This window comes from Anabrus simplex, chromosome 1, assembly GCF_040414725.1.
Source record: "Anabrus simplex isolate iqAnaSimp1 chromosome 1, ASM4041472v1, whole genome shotgun sequence".
NCBI lineage: Eukaryota > Metazoa > Arthropoda > Insecta > Orthoptera > Tettigoniidae > Anabrus > Anabrus simplex.
This window is the reverse complement of record NC_090265.1, coordinates 1571986272-1572012867: the sequence shown is the minus strand read 5'-3', so window position 1 is coordinate 1572012867 and position 26596 is coordinate 1571986272. Positions and strand designations below refer to the sequence as shown.

Below are 26596 nucleotides of genomic sequence, written 5' to 3'. Positions count from 1 at the left end.
CAAATAACAATATGTGAGTTAATTTTCAATCTTCCCTTGTAGGCCTATAAGACAAAATAGATTAAAATAATCATACTTTTAGATGATCAATACCATCAGCATCACCAGTTGCTTCGGATGGAGACAGCCTCATGCTTAACTGTACACTCTTCAAGTTATTCAACAAACCAATCCAAAAAGTAAGCAGGTCATAATCCACTTCAGACTTCTGTGTGAAAAGAACAAAATAGAAAACTCAGAACACCATGAACAAACAAATTAAGAAATATATCATCATATGATTATTTTGTTTAGGTACTGGTATATAAACAATCTCAGCAGTAAGCAACAGTAAAATTAACTGACCTTTAAAACTTCCAGTCCAGTACTGAGGTCACAGAATCCAAGTTTAGCCAAAAACGCCATAACAGCTAGAATGATAATAATATGAGTTACAGAATACAAGTAAATGCTAGACAAAATATTTAAATTTAACCTTGGGAAATACAGTAGAAACAGCATTATGAATAAATCTAATTTTAATCAATTAATGAGAGAAACATGTGAGAACGTTGTATTCTCTCTCTAATCATTTTCATCTTACACTCTGAAGCATTTTTTTGAACTGCCCACGAAGATGAATAAAGGAATATGTTCTTGTGATAAATGAAGTCAATTCTTTTCAGTTTCAACTCAGTTAATTTATAACTATTAGGTTCTTCAGACTGACAAAACTAATTTTGAATAAAATTTATAAACCAACTCTCTCCACTCTAGCACAGAATGCCAATCTTATTTTGTTCTATATCCACAAAATATGCAATTGAGATTGTGGATAAAAAACAAAATGAGATATTGCAAATATAAAAAACCAAAAATAAACAAAGAAATATTGATGATGTTGATGATGATGTTTGTTGTTTAAAGGGGCCTAACATCGAGGTCATCGGCCCCTAATGGTACGAAATGAAATAACAAGGTGAAATACATCCACTGACCAAAGTAAAATAAAAATTGTCATGAAGAATGATTTGATGGACATGAACCCAACAAAAAGCAACCAAACAAACAAACAAACAAACAAACAGAAAACAGTGGATCAGACTAAAGAAAGATGGAAAATAATAGTATGACTGACCAAGGGACCACTTATAAAGCACAAGGATGCTTGATGTCTAAAGGGGTGCAAAATCCACGTCTACGGCCCCACAGAATGGTACATGTCGCGAGTAAAGTAGAACCATGGTATTCGTCATGTCGGGGTACTAATCAAAAGTAGCGAAGACTCACGGTGTTCCACACAAGAAGGTACTACTCACAAGGTTTGCACTTCGTACAGGGAACGCAGACCTATGGTGTTTCTCACACAATGGCGCCACTCATAGCCAACGCAGACCGATAAGGTTCCTCACCTAGGTGTACTAACCACACATCCCGTGGTGTTCCTCACAGAGTGGGTACCAATCACAGGCAACGCAGACCCACGGTGTCGCTCATATAGTGGTACAACTCACAGGCAACGCCCAGACCCGCGGTGTTGCTCACATGAGTACGACGCACGGGTACTGGAAACCCACAGGAGAACCCCCTCCAGCTGCTACTAATCACAAACTTATTTCATACCTAATATAGTGGTACTACTCGCAAGTACAGGCAACCCATGGTGTTCCCCCGCGTGATGGTACAATTCAAAATTAGTTTCATGGTTCTAATTCAGTCAGCCCTAGGTCGCCCCTTTTAGTCGCCTCTTACGACAGGCAGGGGATACCGCGGGTGTATTCTACATGTGCGTCCCCCACCCGCAGGGGGTAGTGTGTTTGGTCCGCGAGAGGTATTTTATTTCCCTCAAGTCCGCCGGCAAGCCGGTTAGGACCCCCCTATCCGCCACCTGGGACGCGCCACGTGGGAGTATCACCTCTCCCCCTGCTACGCCTGCGTAGCAGGTTCGTGGCAAAGAAATATTATGCCTTCACTTAAACCTAAGTAATTTCCGGCATCTGGTGTGTAATGGACTTTGGACACTGATCATTTGCATAACTATGTTAAAAATGAAGCAATCAAAAAACAAGCAGTAGGCTAAATGATAAAAAATTAGTTGTGTACACTCGTAGTGCTACAGTCATCACGCGAAGTACACAGCCGTAGAGGGTTGCATTGAACTGAGAGGCTATGCCCGCCTAACAACTTTAAGGCAAATTAAATCACAGTTCCAACCATTATATATACAGCACAAAAACTATGTTTCTACACATTAACAAAGCTAAGAAGATGGCGCAGTTTAACAATTTTATTGTACACAACAAGTTTTTATCTACAAATGACTAACAATGTATATAGGAAAGGAACATTTTTTTTTTTTTGCTAGGGGCTTTACGTCGCACCGACACAGATAGGTCTTATGGCGACGATGGGATAGGAAAGGCCTAGGAGTTGGAAGGAAGCGGCCGTGGCTTTAATTAAGGTAAAGCCCCAGCATTTGCCTGGTGTGAAAATGGGAAACCACGGAAAACCATCTTCAGGGCTGCCGATAGTGGGATTTGAACCTACTATCTCCCGGGTGCAAAGGAACATTTTAACATTAAAGGAATGTATTCAACTTTAACTCCTCATTTTAGGATTGTATTTGAATCCGACAGTACGAGTGTACAGAATTATAGCCATTACGGAATTTGAAGACAACTCATCACCCAGATGAGATTTTTTTATATTTACGACATCACAAGATTTTTCTTACTGTAAATTCGAGTTTTCAAACCTAGCATCAGTTAGTTTTTAAGGAGTCAAGTTCAGCAATATGTTGTTGTTCATTGTTTACATCGCCAAGTTTTTTTTCACTTACTATACAGCTGATGATGGTGTCAAAATGAAACACCGAAACATGTCCTGTAATAAAATAATGTTGTAAATACCATCCAACAACATTGTATTTTGTATTGAAAATGTGGAACCTGCTAGATTCTAATTCAATTGTGGTAGGACAATCCGTGGTTTCATTTCTTTATCACAGTTTCCTGTGTTACTGATTATGGAGCCCAGATATACACAATCATTCACCAACTCCAGATCTTTCAGGCATCCTGTTATTTGGATTGGGATTTGACTTTGTCGGTTGATAATCATTAGTTTGGTCTTTTTCATGTTAATTTCTAGACCAAAATCCGAACTAATGACTGTCACTCTAGAGAGCAATTCATCAAGTTCTTGTCCACTTCCTGCAATGAGTGTAGTATCATCAGTGAAGCGTTAATTGTTGATTTTCCTACCATCGATTGAAATTCCACTATCCCAGCCATCCAGTGCTCTTCTCATTACATACTCTGCATAGATATTGTAGAGTTGGAGTGACAGTATGCAACCTTGTCTGACTCCATTTGTCACACTGAAAAATTCTGAGCATTCACCATCCACCCTTATGGTTGCATTATGACTATTATAAAGACCTTTCAATAAAGACGTTAAGTGTTTTGGGACTCCACATTCATTAGCAACCAATAACCAACTAAAAATAATCAAAATAGAAAACTCAAACCAATCAAATTTTAAAACTCAAAGCTCATTACTAAAAAGCATAAAAAGCGTTTAAAATGTATAATCTAATAAGTCACAAAAGTGGATAAAGAATTTTAAAAAGGCATTCTGTGCTAGAATGGAAAGGAATAAAGTTCAAAGGGAAGCAAATAAACATTATCTGCTAGGCAGATGACACTGTGATCCTTGCTGACAATTTCAAAGACCATTAATTCTATTCAAACAGCATTAATCAAGTAAGCAAGTAAGAAATAAACATTCAGAAAACAAATTTCATGGCATTCAGCAAATAGAAAATCACCAACACAGTCATCTCGTGGACAGAAACAACACTGAAAGGGTGTCACATTGCAAGTACCTAAGATGCTGGCTAACATAGGAATGGGATCCAGATGTAGAAATCAAAACCAGAATCTGCACTGCAAGAAACATGTTTCTGATATTAAAACATCTTGAGTGCAACAGTGACCTGTAATTCAAAACTTGTAGTGTGTCATGCAGTGTTATACATCCCCGATGCTGCTTTATCATGTCAAAGGATGGACACAAAAGAGTTTGTCAATGTACTACAAGGCCTATGAAATGTGAATGTATTGCAGAATGTTCCAAGATCAGAAGGGTATGGTACACCACATCACCTAAGATGAGGCACTCCGTCGAGCCAGGAAACTGAAGAATTAAACCTCGTAAAATACAGGAAAGCAGTCTGTCATGGTCACATCTTCAGAAATTACAAATACAGCCTGATACAACTGATCAGAGACAACATGATAGAAGGGAAATGTGGGCATGGGCGGAGAAAATTATCCTGGATGCAGAACGTCTGACAGTGGTTCGACATCCATAATACAGCAACTCTGATATGGGATTACAATAAATTGAAATTATTAAGAGTCCAGTTATTCAATACAATGACATTTATTGGTGTTAATGAATCACATGTTGTTTACATAAGCTACTAGTTTTGGCACTTATATCATGCCATCATCAGCTATAGAGTCAGATTAGGCAACCACAAACAGTCTTAAAACATTATAACACCTGCATAGATGAATATTAAATAAAATTATGGTACAAGATGATGTTGCACTCTAATATAAAATCCTTTTAAAAATGATGATGACTCCGTTGTTTTATACATATAGTGTATAGTCCAGCTTGTATATGTCTTTAGTCTTGTTGAATATAAGCTGCAGAATTTTATAATGTCATGTGAGGTTGACACTTGTTTAATCTGTCATGCGATGGTCTTAGTTTAACTCAAAAATTGATTCCCACTTCAATATGTGGTTTGGAACCTGAAGAAGAAATTAAAAGTCGAATTAGGCAAAAGGTAGGAAGGAAAGAATGAAAAGAAATGACTAGAAATGACTAGAAACAAACTCACCTTGAGCAGCCTGTTTGACTGGCAGACGGAGCTAGACTGATGGATGCGATCACAAGGTTAAGGAACGTGAAGGGGCGGAGAGGGGAGGGGAGGAGAGGAGGAGCAACTGTCGGGAAGCTAGGGTGGAGCGGAAGGATGAGATAGTGGAGGTAACTGACGGGGACGTATATTGTGTATGGTTTGAAAGATCGAGTTGTTTTTTGGGAGTCTAATATTTTTTAGCCAATTAATTAAGAGATCAAAAAGAATATTGGGTCTCTCGGAAATTTAATTCAAATTATAATTAGGATTGAAATACTGATTGAAATTAATAAAACAATTTTCAATAATGTTCATGAATGGTCCTTTGTTTGTTATTTGAAGGATCTCTATATCATGTTCAGTGTCAGTGAAATTATGATTAGAGTCGTGAATATGTTAGCCTATAGCAGAAAACTTGTTATACCTTACTGCGTTGATGTGCTCCGAATATCTGGTCGTGAAGATGCGTCCTGTTTGACCCATGTATGAAGAGCCGCAGTCATTACACTTGAATCTATAGATTCTGAATTTAGAAAATCTGTTGGAGGTACTGACAGATGATGAATTGTGTAAAATTTCTAAAATCCTGTTATTAGTTCTAAAGAAAATTTGTATGTTATGTTTTCGAAAGAGATTGGTAATTTTATGGACATTGCTACTGAAAGTAAAAGTAGATGAAATGGTAGCTTTAGGTTTTTCTTTTGTGAGAGTGGTCTTAAGCCAGTGCCTGAATTTACTGATTATCTGTTCAATAAATGATCTATTATAACCATTAAATTTGGTGATTGCCCTTATAATGTTGAGTTCATTGTTGAGATCCTTCTTTGTCATAGGTATTGTGAAGGCACAGTAAACCATGCTATTATACACTGCACATTTATGTGTTTGAGGATGTATGCACTTTTACCAACTTAGCGGATTTTCCGCTGTCGGCGGAGAAATATACCATTTAGCGGACAGCGGATTTTTTGGCGGAATTCTAAATTTATTATAGCGGAATTTAGAGTTTTATCCATTTTACTTTTTAAAAAAATTTGTACTCCAGTCTGTCTCTGAGCTATTCCGTATTTCTTGTCAGGAGCTAGCAGTCACACGAGGAAAACATGTTATTTGGATTGATATTATGAGATCATGGTATCATAAATTTGTAATGAGTGGGGAAAGGGTACTTATCTCTTAGTTGACGAATGACTACAGATAATGAAACTGTGAGATAGAAGCATTTATATTTATGATATGAAGGAAGATCGTTTAATGAACTGGCCTGTTCTGTGTGTGGCCCTTGAGGTAGGGGATTCACCTAGTTTGCACCCGGCAGTAAAAAGTTTTAGCTCGCCGGCTTGCAGGCAGGGGGTTAACCCTGGAACCGGCAAGCGGTTTACCTTCAAGCGGCAAACATTTAGGTGAGTTTTGTAAGCAAATTCAATTTATTTTTATGTATAACATGTCATTTTATTCATAAAAGGACAAAGAATACTATAGTAGGAAATTAAACTTACACATTTAGTATCCTGAAGCAGTATGGGCAAAGTATCCAACACACGCTAAGTATTCCAAAATAATCCGAAAGTTCTGGGCAACGTGTACGTAAAAATTAATATTGTATCACGATTTTGCTACATACAAAATTTACACAATTTTATGCTGATTCAAAATATGTAAAAAGGTTTCACTACTGAAGTATTGTAAAGTAAAATAGAACTAAAATAATAGACGTACACCGCACCAACACGTGAGTCTACTTAGTCAGATTCATCCTCGCTCCCTTCGGGGTGGCTCCTCTTTCTTCCTGCTTTCATATTCCTCCAAAAATTATCTAATTTATGGTAGTACTGCTTGTGGACACCACAATTACATCATGGGCACCAGAAGTGGGTGCGTGCCTTTTTTTCTGCAGTAGAACAGACAGAGCACAATCGCAGTTTCTTACGGATTATATAATATTTCTTTCCAGTCGAAACGTTTTAGTGACATGACTTTAGAAAAAATATGGAAATATTTGCGATTTTGAAGTGCACCACTATTTTTTAATGTTATTAGGGTTCAGACCCATACTTACAACTAGAGAAATGCAATTTTTTTCAATTCTGATACTCTAACATCAACCCATCTTTGCAGACGAGAATATGGACCCATATTTCCGGAATTCGTTTTATTTCGAATAATTTCCTGTGCGTATTTATTAGTTTCAGTCACTAAAAGATTCCAGATAGGATTGGGGAAAAACAAACAGGAATATGTTAGAGGAGGACTGTTTCTCGGAGGGCATTTTCATACACCTACGTTTCGAACCTTGAACTTCTCTTCCACTTTTATTTCTGGCTCTGGAGGATAAACTCTTATCCACTTCGGTTCTGTTTGGTCAACTGCATTACCGTCATTATCATTATTATCATCAGTGGCTGGTTCATTGTGTTCCAGATCATCGTCAATATCAGTGTCGATATCACTTAGCCTAGGCTCATGTAACTCGCCACTACCTGACGAATTATTGTCAATTTCATCGTCAATTCCTTCTAAAAATACGTCCTTCACCTTCGCCGTCCAGATCAAACAAACAATTACGAATATCACTACTTCCTGACAATTCACTCATTTTGCGCCACGAAAGTTAATGCACATCAGACAACCACAGCAAGCACAACAGAATGACCGTCTGCAAAGCGTTCTCGTTTTTCTACGTGTATACCACACAGTCTGTCACCCTCGACTACTTCAGAATTGTGCTGTATTATAGAGTAGAGTTTCCTCTTCAACATGATGCAAGATATGTCATAAATATATTGAATGTCAAGGCGCTATCTCAAAATTAGTCAGCGCTGATGTAATGCATCTCGATAGCGACCCTGCCGGTTGAGTAACAGGGAAATGAGTCGCGATCATGACGACTGCCGGTTCCAGGGTTAATCCCATTGGAACTCGCAGATCAGGTGAGTACAGACATTTACTACTACTACTATTATTATTATTATTATTATTATTATTATTATTATTATTATTATTGCCCATTATTTGAGATCGGATTTATTGGCGGATTTTTAATAGTATTTAGTGGATCTTGAAAATGTAAGTTGGCAACACTGGATGTATGGAGTCTTGACGAATGGTATTGGCAGTTTGTGTATGTTTCCTGAAAATTTTATACGACAGAGCAAAAGGGTTTCTAAGAATAGTTAAATCTAAATGTAGTATTATTTTTGGACTCAAGCGTAAATTTAATGTGCGGGTCGATGTTGTTTAGTTGCATTCTTGATTTTTTCATTCATAATGACAAATGTATCATCGACATATCTAGCCCATATAAGAATACTTGGAAAGATGTTATTTATTTTTGTATATTCCAAAACATCTAAGTAAATGTCTGCTAAAATTCCTGAAGTGAGTGGTCCCATAGCCAGTCCATTTTGTTGATAGATGGTTTTATCAAACTTAAAGAAATTCATCATCATCATCATCATCATCATCATCCTAAACCATCTCCAGTTTCCCGGGTGTGGTATATGAGCCTCCTCCATCTCATCCTGTCCTTGTACCATTCTTCCTCCACCAACTTGTCCCAATCATGACCTCTCAGCAGTACATCGCTCTTAACTAAATCTATCCATTTCCTTCGTGGCCTTCCCACAGGTCGTCTTCCTTCTACCTTTCTGTCCAATTCCTTCCTTGCAGTTCTGTATACTGGCATCCTCTCCATGTGACCAAACCACTTCAGTCTTGATATCTGAATCTTACTGAGGAGAGAATCATCTATTCGTACTTCTTCTCTAATTTTCTCATTCCTGATCTTGTCTTTCCTGGTTTTCTGGATCATAGTGCGTAGGAATTTCATTTCAGCTGCCTGAAGTTTGGAATTATCTCTATTGGTCAGTGTTGTGGTTTCGAGACTGTATGTAAGAATTGGTGTATAATAGGACTTGTACAATGTCATTTTTGTTTTCATGGGTATTTGCTCATCCCACAGCAGGTGTCTTACCTGGTGGTAAAATTGTGTTGCCTTATTGATTCGATTGTTCACCTCATGTTTTGCTAGGTTGTCATTTGATATAACGTTACCCAAGTATTTGAAAACTGGAACGCTGTCCAGTTGGGCTTCATTTAACATGACTATTGGTTCTGCTCCATACACTTTCATCACCACCGTCTTGGTCTTGCTGATGTTTAAACCATATTTCTTAAACTCCTCATTCCAGCTTTGTATTCTCTCTCCCAATTCCTCTTCTGGGTCACTCCAGATCGCAACATCATCTGCAAATGTGAAGGCTTTGATATCTCCATGTTCTTTCCTTTTAATAGATTTCATTACTACATCCATTACAATAATAAATAGAAGTGGTGACAATGAGCTGCCCTGCTGCACTCCTCTCTTTGTTTCAAACCAGTCTGACAAACCACATCCTACTTGAATACAGCTTCTGTTCCCACTGTACAACATTTTCACTTTGTCTATGAGGCTGTCTCGCACTTGAAGTTCTTTCATGCATTGCCAAATTCTTTCCCTTGGTACACTATTGTATGCTTTCTCAATGTCCAAAAATATTAGAAATAAAGGCTTGTTCTTCTCCCAGTATTTTTCCATTAGCATCCTAATTGCAAATATAAGGTCTGTAGTTGACCTTCCTGGTCTGAAACCATACTGCTCTTCTTCCAAAATTGGTTCAACAATATCTCTGATTCTGGTCTCTATTATTTTTTCCAATATTTTCAGGACATGAGACAGTAGTGTGATACCACGGTAATTAGTACATTTTCGTCGGCTTCCTTTCTTGAACAGAGGTACAATGATGCCCATCTTCCAGTCCTCAGGAATATCTCCCATATCTTGTTGAGCAGTCTGTAGAGCCATTGGATTCCTGGAATTCCCGCTGCTTTCAGCATATCTGCACTTAGTTCATCTATGCTCACTGCCTTTCCTTTCTTCATGCTCTTGAGCGCATTTTCAACATCAAGCCATGTAATTGGTGGTTCAGTTGTGGTTCCTCGACTTGGCTCTCCTCTATCCGTTGTTATGTTTTCTGTATCTCCATTCAGCAGCTTTTCGAAATAGATCTTGAGCTCTTGTTTAATTTCTCCCTCTTCTTGTGCCAGAGTTCCATCATCACGTTCTATTGCTTTTATGGTCTCTTGATCCCTTCGCTTGTTTTTCACTACTCTGTATAGCAATTTCATATTTCATAAAGAAATTACGGTATTATAAATGACTAGTTTCAGAAGAGAAATTAAATCTTGTATTTCAAGTTTGCTGAGAGAACTATGTTTAAGTTATTTTCAATAATGGAGAAGAGCTTATTTCTTTTTTTACAATTTGCTTTATGTCGCTCCGACAAAGTTAGGTCTTATGGCAACGATGGGATAGGAGAGGGCTAGGAGGGGGAAGGAAGCAGCCGTGGCCTTAATTACGGTACAGCCCCAGCATTTTCCTGGTGTGAAAATGAGAAACCACGGAAAAACATCTTCAGGGCTGCCGACAGTGGGGTTAGAACCTACTATCTTTCAAATACTGGATACCGGCCGCACTTAAACGACTGCAGCTATCGAGCTCGGTACATATGCCTTAATATTGTAATTCAAATAATTTGTATTTTGTATATGGCAATAAACTGACAGTTCACTAACTCATAAAGGAAGTTTCCAATGTAATGCAAATGCATAGCATGTATGTGAGCACACTCATCTATACATACTTTTACTAATAAAATTAAGTCATTAATGCATATAACGTTAATTTTTTTTAAGTTCAAGGAAACATCGGAAATTGTTCCAATTAATGAAAAAATACATTATCCAGAGACATGGAATCTGGCAATGTCCCCAAAATATTACCTATATTACAGTGCTGAAAGGCAATTCTAACCCTCTGTCACAGTTTTGCTGTCACCGTTACAACCTGCTATAGCTTCCCGATCTTGGAAATGAGATTTTTAGCTTCTTTGCTCAGGAGCTCAAAGGCCAAACAGCAAAAGGTAACAAAGATGAAGCAATCAAAAATCTATTATAGGTATATAAAACACAACTACCACTCACTGATCACAGATCCAGATCCAAAAGACCTAGAAAGCTGAAATAGGAACATAGGTTCATCTTTGGCCCTAGAGGTGCATTAAGAAAAGATTTTTCAAAATTCAACTTCCCTTTACCACAATAGCATATGCGAAAATGGGCAAGAATCAAATTTGTTGTACAACAACAAGACAAAGTTCATTTTAAGTCTTACTACATGAGGAACAAATCTCCATAGGTCCCTTTGGGACACCATAAGCCATGTTTTAAGGCCCCAAAACCAACAGTTCTTGAAATATTGGCACTATACTGCCACCAACTATTTCAGAGATGTTGACAACACACTGTCACCGCTCTAGGTCAAAGTGTTAGAGAGCAGATGTTGACAGACTAATGAATGAGGTGACTCGAAGCATTACAGCTTCCACTTGAACAGATTACATAAGACGTTCAGAAAGGAGAATTTATTCTGTGAGAGAATTTTACAGTGCTCACTGTCAGTTGTCTCATATACAGTAGTTCGATCAGACATGCTTCTGTTTCATTTACAGCTATACATTCAGACGTACTTCTGCATTCTATCAGAGAGCCTTATACTATTCATTGAACTAACTTTCATTCGTCATACACATCTTTTCTTTTATATCAATCTTATATCTTTTATTCTTAATATTTTCAACCTTTTCAAGTCATTTCAGTCACAATGCTACTTTTTATGTTTTATATTTTTATTGCTCGGTCACAACGCAATAGTTCTTTTACCAGACTTTCCTAGAGGTCCTGTATAGCATAGTCCCTCTTTCTGTATACTGTAGATCCTGTTACTTATAGCTTATATTCTTTTCCACATCTACCTTCTATACCTAGAAAAGCACAGACGAGCTTCTGAGTGCAGCTGCCTCATTTACAGTAGTACGACCAGACGTGCTTTTGCCAAACAGCTTCATACAGTTCATTGAAGTAACTTTTCTTCGTCATACACATCTTCTTATCTCCTCTTCTTCTCTTCAATTATTCTTAGTACTTTCCACCTTTTCGGGCTCAGTTTGGTCACATACTTCAAATCAATCAATCAATCAATCAATCAATCAATCAATCAATCACTACTGATCTGCATTTAGGGCAATTGCCCAGGTGGCAGATTCCCTATCTGTTGTTTTCCTAGCCTTTTCTTAAATGATTGCAAAGAAATTGGAAATTTATTGAACATCTCCCTTAATAAGTTACTCCAATCCCTGACTCTCCTTCCTATAAACGAATATTTTCCCCAATTTGTCCTCTTGAATTCCAACTTTACCTTCATACTGTGATCTTTCCTACTTTTAAAGACACCACTCAAATTCGTCTACTGATGTCATTCCACACCATCTCTCCACTGACAGTTCAGAACATACGACTTATGTAGGATCTTCAATACAGATCCATAATGATATTTATCACTTGCAACATGCCACTTACTCGAGCAGCTCGTCTCCTTTCTCCCAAGTCTTCTCAGCCTATGTAATGCTACTCTTTTGTCGGAAATCGCCCAGAACAAACTGAGCTGCTTTTCTTTGGATTTTTTACAATTCTTGAATCAAGTAATCCTGGTGAGGGTCCCATACACTGGAACCATACTCTAGTTGGGGTCTTACCAGAGACTTATATGCCCTCTCCTTTACACCCTTACTACAACCCCTAAATACCCTCATAACCATGTGCAGAGATATGTAACCTTTATTTACAATTATATTTATGTGATTACCCCAATGAAGATCTTTCCTTATATTAAGACATAGGTACTTACAATGATCCCTCAAGGGAACTTTCACCCCATCAACGCAGTAATTAAAACTGAGAGGACTTTTCCTATTTGCGAAACTCACAACCTGACTTTAACCCCATTTATCATCATAGCATTGCCTACTGTCCATCTTACAACATTATCAAAGTCATTTTGCAGTTGCTCACAATCTTGTACATTATTTATTACTCTGTACAGAATAACATCATCTGCAAAAAGCCTTATCTCTGATGCCACTTCTTTACACATATAATTGATATATACAAGAAAACATAAAGGTCCATTGTTCTACCAGGTTTTCCTTTCCGTCTACCTACAGCTCCTGTATATTGTAGTGGAACAGTACAGAAGCTGAGCCCCTAATTATTTTTTTAAAGAAGTTTTCAATTGTATATGCTTTTCTTTTTTGTTTCTATGTTATGTAAATATGCTCATGTTCTACTGTGACTATATGGTATTTGTATAACCATGGACGATATAATCTGTCCTCATACTTTTGACACAGTTCAGTTTTTCAGCGACAATAATACAGAAAGAAGTGTCACTGTCGTTTTGAGAAGGTGGGCAGATGTTGTAGAAAGGAAGGAGTTAAAAGGCAAGACTATTAACTGAATCATAATCTCTAATGTTTTACAACTGTAAAAGATTGTAATTGTGTGAAGGGATTGTTAAAAGAATTGTATGTTGTCTTAAAAAAAAGGATATATGGTGATGTGCCTTGCATTCAATTTGAAGAATGAAAAGTTATGTAAAATATTGATGTTCTGCATGTATTATTTGTTACGAAGAAAAAGTAAGAGGCATTAGAATACTTATTTAAGATTGTTCTGATGTATTTATTTGTAATGGAAGAGGATAGTACATATTACAAATAGAGTCAACTGGGGAGTGTAGCTTATCTGAAAGAAAGTGTTTGTGATGAAAGAATATTCTCAAGAAAAATAATTTTTAGTAACGAAGAGTGCAAGCAGGACTTGTTATGGCAGAGGATAACATTAAAGAAGTAAATAAATGTTTTACCAATGTTGTCTGGATATTAAAGGCAGTTGTATCATTCAGGGTGCAGTGGACCATCTGCGGGAGTTCAAGGTTGAAGACATTTACATAACGGCACATGAGAATAATCAGCCAGTGGTTCTTCAAGATTAAATAAAACTACAAGGCAATTGTATCATTGAGTGTGTAGCGGATCGTCTGCGGGTATTCAAAGTCAGAGATATTAACAGTACGTGAGAATAATCAGTCAGTGGACCTTCAAGGTTAAATAAAAACGTGTTAACTATTTCTTCTTACAAAAGAAGAACTTGTAAATATTTTTCAGAAGACAAAGAAAAAATACAAGGCATGTGTAGTAGAATATGAGCGGATCGATTGTTTTCAGATATTAAATAATTTATTAATGTGAGTTATATATTGTATGTACCATAAGAAGTTATGTTTAAAACCTTGCTATGATTTTGAAGGGATTCACAGGTATACAGGTGAAAGAATTGTCAGCCTATGATTTGAAGTTTTCATGTTCAATTCATTACATTTTGAATATTTCATTAATAAAGATAAATGTTAGCTCAGGCAGGAGTGCAGAGGTAACAGTAGTTCCTGTTTCTCATAGCTGACTATTTTCCATAATAGGTATGGAGCTCATTGCTATTGGCAGCGTAATGATACCTCACAGTGTTGTACCTATGAAGGGAGATGGGTCCTCCTTTTCCCATTCCCAATCTTACTGTACTATTCCTGGGTGTCCACCAAATTCAGATTTTCACATTTCCTGAAATTTCCTTGTTTTCCAGACACAAAATCCCTTTTCCCCCTGATGCATAATGACTAAAAAAATAAGAAAATTTTTCAGCTATGACAATAATTTTATATATATTTTGAAAACATAAATGTGCATAATAAATTCATTTTAAGATTTAAAAAAATTGAATATCATTACTACTTCAGTGAGATTTCTTCATTTGTAGCCACCAAAGACTGTTGAGCTTCTGACATCACTCTTCTTTTCTTCTAATTCTTTCAGCAACAAAGCAGCCTTTCTCTTTTTTTGCAATGCACCTTCATCTTCCGATGCTTCAAGATTCTTCTTTAGATTTTGAACATCCAATGCATACAGGTAAGCATTCCTTTCAGCATGGAGCATGTTCTTATTAATCAAGACCTTTCCAACTTCACCAAGATTTGAAACAGCATCATATATTCTTCTTTGGTCTACAAGGGATTCTTGTAACATGTTCTCTACAATACTTTCTTTATTTACAGAAAAAAAATCGCATTGAAGTGAAGCATTTCGTGGAACAATATCTGTATCATTTTCAGAAATAACGCCAACTTTTCTGTTTTCAAATTTACTATTGGCAAAACAGTGCAGAGCCAAAAGTGATCTAACCTCTCATCCTTTGAAGACAAAGAATTCACTACTTCTTTGAAGGTATCACTCTCACAGATAGAAGTGAACTCCCTTTTTATGATCGGCTTCATTAACTGAGATGCCTACATTTGTTTTCAACAAAGGCATTTAAAGCTTTGATTAGCCATTTGCTGCTTAGGGGTAGTGGATACTTGGCTACACTTGGATCGAATAAGAAATTCCTTGAGTCAGCTTGTACTGTATGTCAGAGGTGACTGCTACAATAACTTCTTGCACAAAACTACCATTCCTCTTAATATTTTCTTTGCTATCTAGATTAATTTTTAAGGACGTTTCCTGAAGACTGCAATGACTCAGGCTTAAATCTTATCATTACATTTTTCACTGTTGCTATGAGAGATTCGTGAAGCGTCCGTGTCTCAGGTGACAGCACACTGCCTCTCACTGCTGGGTTCCGTGGTTCAAATCTCGGTCATTCCATGTGAGCGGAGGCAGGATAGGTTTTTCTTCGGGTGCTCCGGTTTTCCATGTCATCTTTCATTCCAGCGACAATCTCCAATATCATTTCATTTCATCTGTCAGTCATTAATCATTGCCCCAGAGGAGTGCCACAGGCTTCGGCAGCCGGCACAATTCTTAACCTCGCCACTAGATGGGGACTTCATTTAGTCCATTCTTGGCCCCAAATGACTGGAAACAGGCTGTGGATTTTCATTTCCTGTGAGAGATTCATACAGGAGTGCTGCAAATGGAAGATATGTCAAACTGTTTTGGGAATGGTTCCAAATCTCCAACAAGAGATAATAAAAATGACAACTTGGCCTTAAGAAGCTTATCTTTAATTGAAGTTGATATTATTTTGAAACTGTTAAAGATGGACATTTTCTTGTTTGTTTGTAGTTTTTCTCTCCTATATATTTTTGTCAACATTAGGAAGAACATCTACAGCACGTTCCCAATGACTTTTGAATTTTCAAGCCATCTTTTAGTACAATATTTCAAAGCAAATAGTTTTGAACCTGAGTAATGTACATAATCAGTCGTTTTGCAGGAACATAGCAAAACAAGAAGTGTAAAGCACGAAGAAACAGTGCAGTATCCCACTGGGTTTATTTTATTGCCACTTTACATGAATTGTGCACAGTAAGCAAGCCACAAGATCCAATATTTGCCAAAATAGGAGCATCTGGATCATCACTTAATAAATTATTCATATCCTGAAGGAACTTTTGATTAACATCTAGATCATCCACTGAAATTATTGTTAAGAGGTTTTTTTTAGATTGAGTCCTTTCAGTGCTCGCAAAAAAACCATTTAACAAATCTGAGGAGGTAGAGTGACCAAGAAACAAAGAATATAAATAAGAAGTGCATAAGTTACCTCCTTTGTAACGGCAATCTAAGAGATCCATTTGGCCTAACTGAGAAACTTTATTCAGTGACCCGTAAAAACCAATGGTGAAATATGTGCAGTTACTACAGGTCTCAAGGACTTGTTTATGAAGACAGGGAACCAAAATATCAGTGACTGATGGTCATGCCTGTTGTTTAAAGGGGCCTAACATCTCGGTCATCGGCCCTATATGGTACAAAATGAGACGAAATGTAATGACAATTTAAAAGTCCAAAACTCATCCACTGACCAGAATTCAAAAGGTGATGAAGAATGAATAGATGAATATGAATTTAAAATAATCAGTGGATCTAGCTCACAATACTGAAAGTTAAAAATAATTCTATATTAATCCACTGACTAGAATCCAAAGAAAAAGAGACGAACAATGATTATGAACTTTAAACAATCAGTGGATTTGACCTGCAATGCCCAAGCTTCCCAGAAACTATCTTAAAACAATAGTGTATAGTGACCAAAGGACTGCTTACAAAGCACAATCCTGAATCGATGATGCTTGTTTCTAGAGGGGTCTAGATGGGTCTAGATTTGTAGATGACACCTTTGTAATACTAGATGAAAGAATTACTAATGGCCAGACTTTTTTAAACCAACTTAACTCCCTTGATCCATATATCAAATTCACACTTGACTCTGAAGTAAATAACACTTTAAATTATTTAGACTTGAAAATTACTAGAAATAGTCAAAACCTTTCCTTTAACATCTTCAGAAAACCAACGCAGAGTGTCAGCTTCTTTAGCATGATTTACAGAGCTTTTAATATTCCGCTTTCAACCCAGGATTTAAAAAAAGAAATTAATACTATACCATTTAGCACACAAGAATGGCTATAAAAAAAGAGTTTGTAAACAGGATTATAAATAAAGTAAGCCTAAGACAACGTTAATACAAGAACAAAAAGAAAAAGATAATAAGAAATTTGCCGTATTTACATATAATAGCAGTAAAATATATAGTATTACGAATCTATTCAAGAAACGTAATTTAAGAATCGCTTTTGGGGCTAACAACACAAACTCGAAATTGTTTTATAACACTCATATCGTTAATAATAATAATAATAATAATAATAATAATAATAATAAATTCCAAAATTCAGGTGTTTATAAACTGAAATATGCTAGTTGTTTAAAAAGTTACATAGGACAAACAGGTAGGAACTTCATTATAAGATATCAGGAACACACCAGAGCCAAGAAATACAACAGATACTCGGCCATGAGCGAACACATGACCGACTCCAATCACATGTTTACAAACATAGATAATGACCTCAAAATACTGAAAACTGTAAAGAAAGGCCATTTATTAAACATATATGAGGAAATCTACATTTATCTGGACCAGAGAAACAATCCAACAAATAATATCAATGAGCTTTCTGAGAAGTATAACATTTTATATGAAGAACTATTAAAAGCGAAAGTTAGGAAGAAACGACAGACTCTAACACGTCACACGCTCGGTGACACTCAGGTTGTTCAACTTAGGACACACTCTCCTACTTCCCCTCCACACTCCCCGCTCAGCGTAGCAACTACCAGTACTTGTTTTAAAGCAAATGCACACTTACCTCAGTAGAAGTGAGTCCTCCTCCGCACATCGGGGCCAATAATAAGGAGTAAGTAATACGATTTTATTACATTACATTATATTTATTTCATCTTCCATTTCACGTTACTTATATTATTTTTTATTTTTTTCATTTTATTTCAGATAAAATTATATCCATTACCACACAGAACTTTACCATCACGGCCCCGATCTGACTTTAAATTCTGAAGCATTTAAATTTTAGTGTACCATCTAAGGAATGCTTATTAAGTTTCAACAAATCTTTCACCAAGGAATACAAATCAAGTGTGCTATTTACAACAAATGATATTTTAAGATTTTATAAGCAAAACTGGTATTTTCCAAGAACATCAACAAGAGAAATATGGACAATTTAACAGTTTTACCTGTCTTATGACTTACAATTTTAACAAAATTTGAAGATCTTATTTTAAATTGTCAAAAATTTTAATGTGTCTTTCCAATTTTAATATTTATTTCTGATATATTAATATTAATTTATTATTAGCTGATGATGTCACTTAGGGGACGAAACATGTCCTAGATATTAATAAATTATATATTGTATTGAATAAGCGGACAGCTTAATTATAATATTTAAGTTTATCTTGAATATTCATTGATTGATTATAGTCAATACGGGATTAGTATTACTTGAAATGAAGCTGTTAAAGCTTATCACTTGTAATCTAAAGGGATAGGTCAACACCCCCTCATAATGGTACTTATCGCTAGGAAAGTAAGAACCATGGCACTTCTCATGTAGTAGTACTAATCATAAGTAATGTAGGCTTACAGTGTTCCACACATTGTGGTACTACTTACAGGTAACTCAGACCTATGGCGACTCTCACATTACGGCGCCACTCATAGGCAACGCAAACCCATGGTGTTCCTCACATAGGTGTACTAATCACAGAGACTCGTACTATCCCGTGGTGTTCCTCACATATTGGGTACTGATCACAGGCCATGCAGACTCAACGTGTCGCTCACATAGGGGTATTAATCACAGGCAATGCCCAGACCTGTGGTGTTTCTCACAATGATACTTCCTAACCACAGGCAATATAAGCCCATGTAGTGGCACTAATCACGTGTACTGTAAAACCCATACTGATTCATCCTCTGTTGTTACTAATCACAAACCTATTGTGTACGTAACATAGTGGTACTACTCGCAAGTAAAGGTGACCCATGGTGCTCTCCGCGTGATGGTACTATTTACAAGTAGTCTCATGGTTTTAATTCAATCATCCCTTCGTCGCTCCTTTCAGTCGCCTCTTACGACAGGCAGGGGATACCTTGGGTGTATTCTTCGTCTGCATTCCCCACCCACCCACAGGGGTTGTGCATTTGGTTCGCGAGAGCTATTTCATTTTGCTAAAGTTCATGTTAAGTGTTGGTGGTGGCCCAGATATATTTTCTCTAACAATAATTTTGTGATAGTAAATAAATATTCTTTATTCACAGAGAGTTTTCCAAGGATTCTGATTAAAGACACATAACTAACAACTGTGTTGATGGGGTGAAAGTTCCTTATGGGAATCATTGTAAGTACCTAGGTGTCAATATAAGGAAAGATCTTCATTAAGGTAATTACATAAATGGGATTGTAAATAAAGGGTAGAGATCTCTGCACATGGTTATGAGGATGTTGAGGGGTTGTAGTAATTGTAGTAATGATTTAAAGGAGAGGGCATATAAGTCTCTGGTAAGACCCTAAACAGAGTATGGTTCAAGTGTATGGAACCCTCACCAGGATTACTGGATTCAAGAACTGGAAAAAATCCAAAGAAAAGCAGCTTGATTTGTTCTGGGTGATTTCCGACAAAAGAGTAGTGTTACAAAAATGCTGCGAAGTTTGGGAAGTTCAGGGAAACTCATATTTTTCTCCTGAGCTCATTTTACCCAAAATCTGACAAATAAGTTTGAATGACAGGTCCCTGACCGTGTTTAAAGCAATTTGATGTTGCATATAAATGCATATTTCAGCCATTGTTATTGTTTTGATCATATTTTGCTCATTTTAGTGATATAAGGTCATATTTGGTTATAATTTCAGCATCTTTGTTTGAACGAAGGTGTCGTTAACAAGGCACACGTTATATGCATTGAATTTCAAACACAGGATTTCCAAATATGTAGTAGATTTTTTTTTTTCTTTTCCCAGAACAGGCAGGTAGCGGGTTTAGAAGACCTGATTCCAAGAAGGAGCTGCTGTACAGATGTCTTTTTGCACATCTTTCTTGACAAGTTAGATTGCAACACTATATGCACAAGCTCACAGAATGTGACGACAGTGTGTTTCTGCCTTTCAATAGGCTGTCGCTCCAGTAGATATATTTAGCTCAGAAACAATTAGCAAACAAGGACATTTCATGTTATCTCCTGCCCATTTCTTCCTTGACAGGTCCAGTTACAGCTCCCTTCCCCTTTCACTAACAACAAATGTCAACATATGGTCACACTTGTAGTACTGCAGTGAATCCCATCATGCCAAAAGTGAAGTGCAGTGAAGGTGTAAAATTAAGATATTATGTGAACGAGTTTGCTGAAGAAATCTTAAGTACTGATAGAACAATTCTATTTTGTAGAGCATGTGAAGTTAAGGTAGAAATGGAAAGCTAAAACGCTAAAAATGGTTCCACTTAGTCAATACTTTATTAGTGATATAATAGTATGTGGTCGTCTAAGACAAAAATTTTATAAAAATTGACAAGTCATGACATGAAAACATACAATGTACGAGTGATAAAATGAAGTTCTGTTATACATCAAAAAACAAGAAGTGGCAGCCAGAATAAAATTAACAACCACAACATGGAGAGCTAACCCTACCACTGTAAGAACATCTTCCCTTGCACTCTGTTACTCTGCCGGGGAATACCCAAGTCCAGTGTGGTCTCGAACTAGTCATGCCAAATTAGTACGTTGCTCTTAACGATACTTGTCGGATCATCACCGGGTGCTTAAAGCCCACTCCGCTTGACAAGCTTTATTGCCTTGCTGGTATTGCACCTAATGACATCCGTAGAGAGGTAGCGGCAAAACGTGAGATGTACAAGGTGCAAACTTCTCAAGCACATCCTTTACATGGATATCAACCAGAAACCCCAGGACTAAAATCAAGAAACAGCTTCCTCAGATCAAGAGGCTCTTATTGGGACACCACAGCATTCCCAAACTGATCTTTGGCATGCAAGGTTTAACAGCCCTGAGGGATGGCTCACACCCTGTGAAAAACTTCCCGCTGGATAAACAGAGAAATCAGCCACATGGAGATCGCTCAATGGATTACGTTCAGATGTTACTAAATGAAGGTGAATGACTTGGTGAAGTGGGGTTTCCGTACAGAGTTGCCGCTATGTGAGTGTGGTGAGGTACAGACATCCTCCCACCTGCTCCAGTGTAGTCAGTGTCCGACAATGTGTGCTCTGGAGGACCTGATTAGTGCTACACCAAATGCAATTGATGTTGCTATGCATTATTATTACCACATTAACTTCAATCATTGTAAGTACTTCTGACACGAATAATAATACAACAAAAAGATAAAATTCACAGTCTTGCTTGCTAAATATCATCAAATTAAAATTACATCACATTTCTGTTAAAACGTTGGATAAAATTTCACCATCTTAGGCTTGTTGTTTACAACATTTGCTTTACAACTTGCCTTACATCACACCGACATATATAGGTCTTATGGCGACGACGGGATAGGAAAGAGCTAGGAGTAGGAAGGAAGCGGCTGTGGTCTTAATTAAGGTAGGCTACATCCCCAGCATTTGCCTGGTGTGAAAACCATCTTCAGGGCTCCCGACAGAGGGATTCGAACCCACCATCTCCCAAATGCAAGCTCACATCTGTGTACCCCTAACCGCATGACCAGTTCACTCGGTTGGTACAGAATCACATGAATGAAAGTTTGCATCGAATTACATAGCTTGTGGTATTTCACTGTTATTCATTTAGAGCAAAGTGAAACCATGTAAAATTGCATTAGGGATGTCTTGGTATCTTTGATGGAAGTACAAAAAAAGAGTAGGCTAAGAACTATTTTCCAATTCAGATCAAATTAAAAAATTGTCTGAAAAAGACAATCAAATAATAAAATTAGCCATGTGGTTGAAAAAAGATGGGAAAAATGGCCATGTTGATATGAGACTTACCTCTTTATTGTGAAGCCAAATGTATATTACTGATGCCGTGACAGAAACCACAATGATATGTTGTGCAGACGAGAGTGAAGGGAAGGAGGGGAGGGGAAAAGCAGAAAGTGAGGCATGGTTAATTTAAGGCGGAGCTGTGGGGTGCAGAATGATAGAAAGTTGATGGAGGGGTGATCTGAAGGTATTACGAGAGAGGGGGGGTTTAGGTTTCTTAACTTTTATCAATGATCAGAATTATGATAACAAAAAAGATATTAGGTTTTTCAGATATCTCGTTGAGATTGAAGTTGGGATTAGAATATTGCTCTAAATGGATGCAGCAATTTTCCATTATATTAAGCACAGAGCCTTTGTAAGCCACTTTGAGAATCCTCATATCCTACCTGATGGATATAAACTTGTGATTAAATTCCTCCATATGTTATCCTATGGCAGAGAATCTGTTGTCTTTGATAGCACTGACACATTCTGTGTATCGTGTAATGAAGCCTCTGCCAGTCAAATGCCACAAGCTATGTAATACGATGCAAATTTTCATTCGTGTGATTTTGTACCAAATATTGTAAACCACAAGCCTAACATGGTAAAATTTTATACAACATTTCAGCAGAACTGTGATATAATTTTAATTTGACAATGTTTAGCAAGCAAGACTGTGAATTTAATATTTTTGTTGTATAACAGAACTTCATTTTTAACACTCATCCATTGTATGTTTTCATGTAATGACTTGTCAATTTTTATAAAGATGAACACATGAGGTCGAAACTAGACCCAAAATGATTTATCTATTACATTACTAATAAAGTATTGAATAGGTGAAAACACTTTTAGCTTTTTATTTGTACTTGTATTTCAATACGGATCACTATAAAATTTATTGCTTATGACTGAAAGTTAAGGTAGCAGCGGTAAAGTAATTTAATGTGCAACAGCACTGCGCTACGGCTAAGCATAAAAATTGCATGAATCGAAAGTCTTCTGAACAGAGCAGGCAGGCCATTTTGTTTGATACAGCAAAATCTATGTCTAACAAGCTTTCAGATTTCTTAAAAGACCTGTGCACCGGGCAAGTTGGCCGTGCGGTTAGAGGCGCGCGGCTGTTAGTTTGCATCCGGGAGACAGTGGGTTCGAATCCCACTGTCGGCAGCCCTGAAGATTGTTTTCCGTGGTTTCCCATTTTCACACCAGGCTGTACCTTAATTAAGGCCACGGCTGCTTCCTTCCAACTCCTAGGCCTTTCCTATCCTATCGTCGCTATAAGAACTATCTGTGTTGGTGCGACGTAAAACTACTCATTTAAACATAAGAGTTTCATTTTTGGTCCGTATTGAACTGAGAATGGAAGATAGGAAAAACTAGAAAGGTTCCACCTTTTCAATACAAAAATGTTATAGGTTTATTTATAACATGTATTTGCACTTGGGACTAGTTTCGACGCTGTGTTGGCGTCATCATCAGCCAAAAAATGGGAAAATAGGCCAGTGTGTAGGCATTCATATTACACAAGGTGTTACATTAAACAATACAAATCTTGCAAGGAGATAAAAACATGGATGAATATAGAAACAAATGAATCGTTGGAAAGCAAAAGTTATACATGTTAAAAAATAACCTTAATCACACATCTTGCAATGCGAAAATATTCTTCTTGAATGATTCCTGAGTGTAAAACACACGCGCACACATTTCTGAAGAGCCAGCAGGCAGGACAAAGTAAAGTGAAACCTTAAGGGATCTTCTGAGAAGAGTTCATCATTTTTCTATGTTCCGATTAAATAATGAAGTCTCCCTTGAGTTCCTGATAAACATACACAACAGGAAATTCTCCTTCACTCTCAACAATAGCTATAAAGACCAACGGTAAATTTCATTTTTCAAAGACGTGAAAGCATGATCTTGAACGTGATGTAACTCCTTTCATTTAACCCATTTTTACACAAGGTGTTACATTAAATAATATATTTCACGAGGAGATGAAAACAGGGACGAATGTAGAAACACATGCACCGTTGAGAGAGCAAAAGTTGTACATATTAAAATAAGCTTAAGCACATAACTTGCAGTGCGAAAATATTTGCATTTGAAAGATTCTTGAATAAAAGACGCACGCGCACACACTTCTAAAGAGCCAGCAGGCAGGAAAAAGTAAGGTGAAACCTTAAGAGTTCTTCTGAGAAGAGTTCATCATACTTTCAATGTTCCGACTAACTAATGAGTCTCGTTTTGAGTTCCTGATAAACATACACAACAGGAAATTAAACAATATACATCTTACAAGGGGATAAAAACAGGGAAAGTTATACATATTAAAAATAGTCTTAACCACAAATCTTGCAGTGTGAAAATATTCGTCTTGAATGATTCCTGAATACAAAACACACGCGCATACAATTCCGAAGAGCCAGCAGGCAGGAAAAAGTAAAGTGAAACCTTAAGAGTTCTTCTGAGAAGAGTTCATCATACTTTCAATGTTCCGACTAGCTAATGAAGTCTCCCTTGAGTTCCTGATAAACATATACAACAGGAAATTCTCCTTCACTTTCAACAATAGCTATAAAGACCAACGGTAAATTTCATTTTAAATATTGTGCAGAGACGTGAAAGCATGATTATGAACATGATATAACTCCTTCATTTAACCCAATTTTTACACAAGGTGTTACATTAAACAATACACATCTTACGAGGAGATGAAAACAGGGCCGAATGTAGAAACAAATGCATCGTTATGCATATTAAAAATGAGCTTAACCACACAACTTGCAGTGCGAAAATATTTGCCTTGAATGATACATGAATACAAAAACGCACGCGCACACATTTCTGAAGAGCCAGCAGGCAGGAAAGAATAAGGTGAAACCTTAAGAATTCTTCTGAGAAGAGTTGTATTTTAAATACTGTGTAGAGATGTGAAAGGATGATCTTGAACATGATATAACTTCTTTAACCACCTATGAAAGTCTCTCTCTATATTACATAGCTTCAATAACAACCATTCTGTAGATGCACAAAATAATCTTGTAATCTTCACAGGTCCGGTATTCAGCTCAACAAGAATATAAAATTGGTATTCAGGAATACGTTTTTGAGAGTTTGGAGGTTGACTGTGCCAGTATTTGTGGTGTATTGTTGCAGCATTACGTGTAGGGGGGGGGGGGGCAGGTTTCTGTGATGTTTATTGCGGGACATGAGGCGGAAAAGCTATGTCACGAGATGAAGAAGAAACAGAGCGTGTTGTATAGTTTAGGTCTGGGGAGCGGCCATTGTTGGATTAGGAGGGGGGAGGGGAGGAGTGGTAGGGGAGGAGGAGTGGAAGGAAGGGAAGTATGGAGGGTGATGTGGTGAAAGTGTGTGGCGTGACAAAGTATTATGCATAATCTGAAAGACCGATCTGTTTTTCGGGATATTCATGTTTTTGAAAAATTCAATGAGAAAGTCGAATAGGATCTTTGGTTTCTCTGAGATATCATTTAAGTTTAGGTTGGGATTGAAATATTGGTCTAAATGAATATAGAGGTTTTCAGTGACGTCTAGGAGAGAACCTTTGTTTAGAATATCTAGTACCTCAAGATCTTGATTTATTTCAGTAAAATTGTGCTTAAATTCTTTTATATGTAGGCCGACCGCGGAAAAACGGTTGTGTTTTATGGCATTGACATGTTCTGCATATCTGATTTTAAAGCTGCGTCCTGTTTGCCCTAGGTAAGAACTTTTGCAGTCTTGGCAAGAAAACCTATATACACCTGATTTAGAAAAAGGACTACTTTTATTTATTGATGAAGAGTTGTGTAGAATCTCTGTGCTTCTATTGTTAGTACGAAAGGCTATTTTAACGTTGTGTTTTTTAAGGACGTTAGTGATGTTGTAAATTTCTTTATTGAAGGTAAATGTGGAAAACGTGGCAGTGCTAGTATTGTCTTTTATTAGGGTGGTTTTTGGGCGGTGTCTGAATTTATTGATTATTCTTTCAATAAAGGATTCATTATATCCATTGAATTTTGCTATAGAGCGGATGGTGTTCAATTCTTTATTTAAGTTTTTTCTTGACATCGGAATTTTGAATGCTCGGTCTACTAAGCTATTATATGTAGCCGCTTTGTGTGTTTGGGGGTGTAGTGAGTCATTTCTTATAGTAGTGGCCGTTTGAGTGGGCTTTCTATAGATACTATATGTGAACGAAGAGGGGTGCCTATTGATTGTTAGGTCTAGGAAGTTGATGGAGTTGTTTGTCTCTGATTCTAAGGTAAATTTAATGTCATGATCAATGTTATTGAGGTTTTTGAGGGTGGATGGTGCGTCTACGGAGCGTTCATCTAGGATTATAAATGTGTCATCTACGTACCTCGCCCAGAATTGGATA

At 37.1% G+C, this 26596-nt stretch overlaps 1 protein-coding gene across 3 annotated transcripts in view; it reads right to left on the bottom strand.

Moving 5' to 3' along the window:
* The window catches only part of LOC136858539 (uncharacterized), a 204430-nt gene that overhangs the window by 153742 nt on the left and 24092 nt on the right, over window positions 1–26596 (bottom strand). For all 3 annotated transcript variants that reach the window (XM_067138150.2, XM_067138152.2, XM_067138151.2), the window contains 2 exons: window positions 346–410; window positions 77–208 (listed from right to left, as the gene is read on the bottom strand). In XM_067138150.2, the coding sequence (XP_066994251.2) occupies window positions 77–208; window positions 346–410 (197 nt within the window). The remainder of the gene's footprint in view (window positions 1–76; window positions 209–345; window positions 411–26596) is intronic.